This window comes from Lemur catta, chromosome 1 (assembly GCF_020740605.2).
Source record: "Lemur catta isolate mLemCat1 chromosome 1, mLemCat1.pri, whole genome shotgun sequence".
NCBI classification, from domain to species: Eukaryota; Metazoa; Chordata; class Mammalia; order Primates; family Lemuridae; genus Lemur; species Lemur catta.
The window spans coordinates 110,952,211-110,960,621 of NC_059128.1; the positions used below are offsets into that span (position 1 = coordinate 110,952,211).

The following is an 8,411-nucleotide window of genomic DNA, read 5'->3' on the forward strand; positions in this document are numbered from 1 at the left end:
GGATGAGAGTGCCCGGTGGCCGTCTTCAGGATGGGCGTGCCAGGAGGCAGTTCCTGGGAACTGCCGACACCCACATAACTTCGTGAGCTTCATGAGCTCCGAGTCTGACACACCAGGGGTAAGTGGAGTCTTGAAATTTCCATAAACAGCACTGAGATTGTTTTTTTTGTTTGTTTGTTTTTAGAGACAGGGTCTCACTCTACTGCCCAGGCTAGAGTAAGTGCAGTGACACAATCATAGCTCATTGCAACCTTGAACTCCTGGGCTCAAGCGATCCTCCTGCCTCAGCCTCCAGAGTAGCTGGAACTACAAGTACGTGCCACCACACTCTGCTAATTTTCTTATTTTTTGTAGAGATGGGGGTCTCACTATGCTGCCCAGGCTGGTCTTGAACTCCTGGCCCTAGGGTTGCCTTTATTTTCTACTTTTCTGGAGACACAGTCTTGCTCTGCCACCCTGGCAAGAGTGTATTGGCATCATCATAGGTCTCGCTCTTGCTCAGGCTGCTCTCAAACTCCTGACCTCAAGCGATCCTCCCGTCTCAGCCTCCCAGAGTGCTGGGATGACAGGTGTGGGACACCGCGCCTGGCCCTGAGGTTACCTTTAAACCAGACTTTGGGCCCCTTGAGAAGAGAGAGGAACTCAGCAGTGCCCAGACCAGGGAAGTGGCCCAACATGCCAAATGGAAGGAATTATGAATAATGACAACAAGCACTTCTCTAACCCAACTCTTTGATTAAAAATAAAATTTATTAAAAAAAAAAAAAAGAGAGAGAGAGAGTTGAGGCAGGTGTCCATGTGGGATCTCTGCAGAGCTGTCCTGTCCTGGCAGTGATGTTTCCTTCGCCACCATGTAGCCTCAGCTTCCTCACTGGGATGGGGGGTGCAGGCAGCACCTCCCTTGCAGGGTGGGCATGAGGCTCCCAGGTGTGCCAGGGACCGGCCTGGGTCAGAGTGGGCGCTTGGCATGGAGAGCAGTGCTGGGCAGAGGGCGGCCGTCAGGGCAAGTCGCAGTAGGGCAGGCGGAAGGGGTAGAGGGGCGTGTAGCGCGAGTCCTGCCAGAGCAGCTTGTCCTCCAGGAAGGCGATGGTGGGCAGCGTGAGGACCAGGGTCTGGTGCTTGAGCATACTATGCACGTTCAGGCCTGGGGGTGGGGTGGGGTTGGGGGGCAGTCAGGACGGGGCTGTCCCTGCCCCCCACATCTGGAACCCCTCTCCTTCCCTGAGGAACACACCCTCCCCCATTCCAGAGACACCGTGGTCTAGCCTCAGTTAGTGAGCCCGGCAGCCTGGGCCCAGATCCTGGCCAAGGAACTGTCCTCAGCCCATCAGCTACTGACCAAGAGCCTCCAGCACTTGGCAGTGACTCCCAGATCACAATCCGGTGGGAGGGACGCAGGGCAGGTGAGGGGAGGGTAAGGAGTGGACGGGGCAGGTGGTGCAGGGCCTGGCGGGCTGCAGGGAGGGCTTAGGCTTTTGCCAGAGGCCGGAACCATAGAGGGCTATGGGCAGAGGAAGGATGCGCCCTCTGGTGGCTGTAGAGGGAATAGACTGTGGCTTTGACAGAGAGGACCTTAGTGCTTTTAGGAAAGGTTATTGTTCCTGGCAGGCTGAGGGTCAGTATTGGGGAGGGTGGTGACTGCCCAAGACCACTCAATGTCCAAGTGGCAGATGCAAGACTGTGATTTTTTTTTTGAGACAGGGTCTTGCTGTCTGGGCCAGGCTAGAGTACAATGGTTACATTAGAATTCATTACAACCTCAAACTCCTGGGCTCAAGAGATCCTCCTGACTCAGCCTCCTGAGTAGCTGGGACTACAGGCGAGTACCACCACGCCTGGCTAATTTTCATATTTTTAGTAGAGACGGGGTCTCGCTCTTGCTCAGGCTGGTCTTGAACGTCTGAGCTCAAGTGATCCTCCCACCTCGGCCTCCAAGAGTGCTAGGATTACAGGCATGAGCCACCACGCCTGGCCTAATTTTCTTGGTTTTTGTAGAGATGGGGTCTCGATATGTTGCCCAGGCTGCTCTTGAACTCCTGGCCTCAAGCGATCCTCCCACCTCAGCCTCCCAGAGTTCTGGGAGTACAGGCCTGAGCCACCAGTCAGCAAGGATTGCGATTCTAACAGTGGGGGCTGCACGTGCATGCTCTGGGGGCCGGGGAAGAGGGCTAGGCCCTTCACTCACCCACAGCTGGGATCAGGTTGAAGGTGTTGAGCCTGGAGGTGGCCTCCACGATGTTCTGCGGCATCTCCTCATGAGCTCTGTGAGAGAGGCCGGGAGGTGAGCCCTGCTGAGGCGCAGCTCGGGCTGCCCTGCCACAGCCCTGCCCCACCCCCTCACAAGTCCACAAGGAGCACGGAGTCCCCCCAGCGGCGGTAGCGGGCCAGCTCTGTCAGGTACTGGGGGTCCGCAGTTGGCAGCTCCAGGGAGTCCACAATGTGTAGGTCGTCCTGGTGGGAGGAAGGGACCATCTGAGCCCTGGGTCCAGAGCCCGGCCCCTCCCTCAGCAGCCACCTGGGCTCTACCTGGGCCAGCTTGACAGTCAGCGCCACCTTGAGGCCCTGTGCCCGCAGCTTCATGGGCAGCATGTAGTAGTAACTCGTGGGCCCCCGGGGGCCATGGGCAACGCCTCCTGTGGGGACAGACGTGTGTGTGAGCCGGTGTGTTGTGTGTGGATCAGGGACAGCCTGGGACCCGTGACTTTGCCTCTCTAGGCCTCAGTTTCCACAGCTGGCAAACCCTGAGATCAGACGGTTCCCATCTCATAGGGCACCTGGAGTGACAGCACAGACCACACAAAGCAGAACAGAATTCGAGCTTAACCAAAGAGTGAGCTGTTAATGTTGCAGTTAACAGGAGGTTAAAATTCCCAGGTCTGGAGGGGGCAGCAAGTGTCAGGCACGCCCTGCAATGGAGCAAACAGAGTGTGATTTGGGGGATGCCGCCCTGGTGCATACCATCTGCTGGGGTAGCCACCTTCAACCAGGCCCTCGGATTCAGAATGAGAATGAGGTGCACACGGTCCCTGCCCTCACCCAGTTGACACTCTGGTAGGGCAGACAGAGCTCAACCGCAGAGGCAAGCAGGGTGGCCCAAGGGGCTGTGGAGGGTTGGTAGTGCCCAGGAGAGGTCAAGGAGGGCTTCCTGGAGGAGGCAAGGCCCAGACCCCTGAAGGTAAGGTAGGAGTTAACAGGGCTGACATGCTACCACACCACTTGTGGGCAGCTGCGTGTGAAAAAACACCCAACCCAGGCACCACCCTCACCTGTCAGCCCCCAACTCACCGCCTCGCCAGATCGGGGAGCGGATGCTGCCGTGCCGGGCCCGTCCGCTGCCTTTCTGGGGCCAGGGCTTCCGGCCACCACCTCGCACCTCGGCCCGAGTCTTGGTCTTGGCATAGCTCTGCAGGCATAAAGGGAGGAAAGGGTCAGGTTTGCAAGGCAGGTGTCGCTGCAACTCAAAGGCATCAGGCCCAGGAATATAGCCAAGAGCTGGGCAGATCAGTCCTGCCACCTGGGAGCCAGGCAGGAGGCACTGTGAGGGGCAACTCTCTCGGAACAAGACAGCATTTGCAGGGAGACAGGGAGGACAGAGAAATCAGAATCCCCTTCCCTAAGGCAGCAGCTCTGCTGCCTGGCACACAGGAAGTGTCCAGTAGTTTTTAGACAAATTATTTTTTTTTTTTTAAGAGACAAATTCTCCCCTTTGTTACCCAGGCTGGAGTGCAATGGTATAATCATAGCTCATCCCAGCCTCGAACTCCTGGGCTCAAGCGATCCTCCTGCCTCAGCCTCCTGGGTAGCTGGGACTACAGGTGTGTGCTGCCACGCCTGGCTAATTTTTTTTTTTCAGGAGAGATGGGGTCTCGCTCTTGCTCAGGCTGGTCTCAAACTCCTGACCTCAAGCGATCCTCCCGCCTTGGCCTCCCAGAGTGCTAGGATTACAGGGATGAGCCACCGTGCCTGGCCCCATGGTGTCTTGTTTTTTAACTGGTTAGCTTCTACTGCAGACCTTAGGTTAAATGTTCCTTTCTCTGGGATGACTGCCCATAATTAGACACTTACAGGCATGACTCCTTGATTTGTGAGGAATCAGATAATAACTGAAAATTGACCATTCATCAGTGAATGGTTCAGGAGAGAGAAGATGAGGCCCAAGCTAAGCAATCCATAGAAAACACACCACTGGGCTTCCTCTGCCTCCTTCCCCTCCACTTGCTCCACTTGGGTACTCACGATTCTCTTGAAGTTCTTCTGCCAGATGGCCACCTGGTGCAGGATGTCCAGCCTGTGGGGGACAAGAGGGACATGAGAAACCTGCTGTGTTAAAACCCACCCACAGCTTCCCACCCCACCATGGGAAAACCCAGCCTCCTTCCTCCAACCTCTAGGGCCCTGTGTGATCTGTCCCTGCCCCTCTCTGACCCCATCTGACACCACTTCCAGCCAAGCTGCCCTCTCTGCAAGATGGAGTCCTGCCTCAGGGCCTTTGCACTTACTGTTCCCTCTGCCTGCAACGATTCTCCCCTGGCTGGTTCCTTCTCAGTCTACAGGTGTCAGCTCAAACAGTATCTCTGAGAGGAGCGATCTTCTCAAGTAAGAGCTTCCCCTTCTTTCTTCTCTTTCCTACCATTACTTCTTTCCTACTACAACTTTCTCAAACTCCTGGCCTCAAGCAATCCTCCCCTCTCAGCCTGCCAGGTAGCTGGGACTACAGAAACACAACATGCCTGGCTAATTTTTGAACTTTTTCTGAGATGAGTTCTTGTTAAGTTGCTCAGGCTGGTCTTGAACTCCTTCCTGGCCTTAAGCAATCCTCCCATCTCTGTCTCCCAAACTGCTGGGATTACAGGCATGAGTCACCTCACCCAGCCCTTAGCAAAAATCAGTTAACACTAACGTTAACCAACGTTTCTATAAAACTATCTTGTGCCAGAATTAAGTCATTTAATCACCACATCAACCTCCTGAGGTTTGACACGATGGGGACACTAAAGCACAAGAGAGGAAGGCAAGATTCGACCCGTCAGCTCTAGAGTTTTGTGTCCTTAATCCCTGAAGGATGTTACCTCTCAGTCTTCAACTTCACACAGGTCTGCGGCAGGGAAAAGCATCATCTCCCCCCTTGACAGGTGGAGAAACTGAGACTCTAGAAATTCAGCACTTTCTCAAAGATTCTGAATTCCCGCTCCTCATCCTCCTGCCACCCAGTTCGCCATTACAACCCCCATTTATACCTGGGCGCGGTGGCGAAAACGTCGGGATGCAGCTCGGCCAGGCCCACGCGCTCTTGCTCGTAGCCCTTCAGGGACTCGATCCAGGCCTGCACCGGGCTCAGATGAGCTGGTACTGGGCGCTCGCACTTGCGTAGGACAGGCTCCTGAAGGCCTGGAGCGACTGGGGGAGGTCAGGAATCAAGGTTAAGGGTTAGGGCTTCCCGCCCGCCGCCCCTCCTAGGGTGACCCCAGTAGCTCACCTGCGCTCGCCACCAGCTCTGGATTGTCCGCCGGCCGCGCTGCCTCATCCGCCAGCGAGGTCAGGCCCTGTAAGGGGCGGGAGAAAGTGAGAGACGACCCCCGGACTCCCAACATTCCTCCTGCGACCCCGCCTCTAGTCCCTGGCCTCACCTGGCAGCCGATGGGCCGAAGCCAGGCCCGCGCCCCGTCCCGGACTAGCCGCAGCATCGCAGTGTGGCCTCCCACGCCACCGGAGGTCACGGCACCGCCGGCCCGGCACGGAGCCTCCAGGTGACGTCACACGCGCGACGTTGCCCCACCCCACCCCCGCTCGGCTTCCGCGCTGGAAAGCGGGGTGTACAAGAGCGAGGACTGAAGCCTGGCCCAGCGTGCCCCCACTTCTTCTCCCGAACTAACTTCCTAGCTTAAGGAACCTCTGCGACACTTGGAGACGCGACACCACACATCAAGAAGCCCCATTGCCCGTAGGCCTCGCCCCTTTGGGTCCCGCCCCCAACGAGCGCTGTAAGAATCCAGCCAATGAGATCGCCCAGGCTCTATTCAGCCAATGAACGTTAAACTTGGAAGAATGGCCCGCCCATGGTGGGGCGGTTCTGGGGCGGGCACCAAAGGGAATACGGCCAATGACCGTTAAGCTTTTGATGTCAGTCACACCCAGCAGGCCGGTCTCGCCCCCATTTAGCCTCAGAGACTTAGGGGGGTGGTTTTTGTGCATCCAGTTCCGTGATTTTGTTTGTTTGAAGGCCGGGCCTTATCGCCCACAGAGAGCCCTAAGGGACGGGCCTGGAGGACCGTGCCTCCCCGCTTAGATCCCCAGGGTAGGGCTATGTCGTCCTGAAACCTTTCAGGTTAGGTCTGTGTGTCCTCCATCCCCTAGGCCAGGGTCCTGTCTCCTTTCAGGCCTTCCAGGGCTCTCCAAGGACGGAGCAAAGTGGGGAGTCCACAGATCCTGGATTGCCTCCCTGCTCCTGCCAACCGCAGAAATCCAAACGCTGATTATTAGGTTCCCATCTCTACCTCCAGGGGGCGCCACAAGCCCACAGCAGCCTTTTCTTTCTTTCTTTCTTTCTTTCTTTCTTTCTTTTCTTTTTTGTTTTTGAGACAGGGTCTCCCTCTGCTGCCCAGGCTGCCAGGCTGGAGTACAGTAGTGTCACCATAGCTCACTGCAGGCTCCAACTCCTGGGCTCAAGCGATCCTCCTGCCTCAGCGTCCTAAATAGCTGGGACGACAGCTGTCAGCCACAGCACCCAGCCTAATCCTTTACTTTGTAGAATGTTATTTATTCATTTTATGCTTTCATTGATCATTGACACATCGGGTAAAGAACATTTCCAAACCTGCAAAAGGATGACTAGAGTGAAAAGTCTGTCTCCTTTGACCTCTGCCCCCTGCCCTGCATGTCATCTCCCAGAAGCCACCACCACAACCAGGTGTGTCCACTCCAAGAACCAATTTAGGATTTTACCAGCGGATCTGCAAACCTGTCCTGTGCCAGGGAGTTTAGATTTTATGTAGCGAATGATGGAATAGCACTTAATTGCTTAATGATTTATTAGGCACCTACTGTGTACCACTGGGACACTGATAAATCCCACAGACACCCTTGAGCTACTCACAGTCCAGTACAGAGGGCTGAAGGATCAGAATGGGGCAGTGGAGTCTACCACAAGAATGGAAAAACAAACACCACATATACTCACCATTAGACTGGAACGAATCAAACAACACGTACGTGCACATACGGAAATAAAACTCATCAGAAACCAAGCAGGTGGTGGAGGAGGAGGGGATGAGTAAATTCACACCTAATGGGTACAATGCACACTATCTGGGTGGATGAGCACATTTATAACTTTGACTCAAACTGTATAAAAGCAATTTATGTAACCAAATGTTTGAACCCCTGTAATACTCTGAAATAAAATTTAAAAAATAAAATAAAATAAAATAGCAGTTTCTGCTGGGCTCAGTGGTGCACACCTGTAGTCCTAGCTGCTTGGGAGGATGAGGTGGGAAGATTGCTTGAACCCAGGAGTTCAAGGCTGCAGTGATCTATGATTGTATCACTGCATTCCAGTCTGGGTGACAGAGTGAGACACCATCAAGGGCCAAGGGTGGAGATTGCTATTTTATTTTATTTATTTGTATTTTTTGTAGAGATGAGGTCTTGCTGTGTTACTTGTCTTGAACTCCTGGCATCAAGTGGTCCTCCCACCTTGACTTCCCAAAGTGCTGGGATCACAGGCATGCACCACCACACACGGCCAGTTTTTGTTTTTTTTTTCATTAATATTTATGTCCTAACATCTTCTGTAATTTCCTGAGGTTTTTTGTTTTCTGGTATTTTTTGGTAATGCTTTTTGTCTGTTTCTCCCATTAAAGTATAAACTCCCCCAAGGCTGGAATGTTCTTGTTCCCTGCTGTAGCCTCAGCATTCAGTATAGTGCCTGGATCATAGTAGGTGCTCAATAAATGTTTCCTGAATGGATTCCTTCACTCATCATTTTGTTGCGGAGGTATTACTAAAAACAGAGAAAGATCTGCTTCTATTTTCTGGGTCTTGAGGTCTCTGTCCCCTCCTGTCACTGGGCCCATAAGGTGCCCATAAATGATTATTTACCCAATGGCACTGGAGTTGCATAGATAGTGGTTTGAATTCAGGGGGTGCCACTAATTGGCTGGGTGTCCTTGGGCAAGCCATGGGCTCTTGCAGAGCTGTGGCCTCCTAATCTGTAAGTGACACACACACAAACTTGCCCCTACAGGGCAAGCTCCTTGGGCAAGCCATGAGCTCTTGCAGAGCTGTGGCCTCCTAATCTGTAAGTGACACACACACAAACCTGCCCCTACAGGGCTGTGTAAATACCTGAGTCAGGTCATGTCTCTCCTTTGCTCAGAACTCCTCAGTGTCTTCCATTTCACTTAGAGCCAAAG

The 8,411-nt window shown here is 54.0% G+C and overlaps 1 protein-coding gene across 3 annotated transcripts; it reads right to left on the reverse strand.

Annotated features, from left to right (window-relative positions):
- Window positions 1-729: 729 nt before the first annotated feature.
- On the reverse strand, window positions 730-5,960 carry MRPL4 (mitochondrial ribosomal protein L4). 3 transcript variants are annotated; one of them, XM_045546656.1, is made up of 9 exons: window positions 5,628-5,959; window positions 5,477-5,543; window positions 5,238-5,388; window positions 4,237-4,288; window positions 3,286-3,403; window positions 2,527-2,633; window positions 2,342-2,451; window positions 2,186-2,262; window positions 730-1,144 (listed from the first exon to the last, which is right to left on the reverse strand). In XM_045546656.1, exons 1-9 carry the CDS (start codon window positions 5,682-5,684, stop codon window positions 999-1,001), a joined length of 885 nt encoding a protein of 294 aa, XP_045402612.1. In that variant the 5' UTR covers window positions 5,685-5,959; the 3' UTR covers window positions 730-998. The 3 variants fall into 3 exon arrangements, with proteins under 3 accessions (XP_045402612.1, XP_045402611.1, XP_045402623.1); XM_045546655.1 differs by having other exon boundaries at window positions 5,238-5,397; XM_045546667.1 differs by lacking the exon at window positions 730-1,144 and having other exon boundaries at window positions 2,178-2,262; window positions 5,628-5,960.
- Between the last annotated feature and the right edge of the window lie 2,451 nt (window positions 5,961-8,411).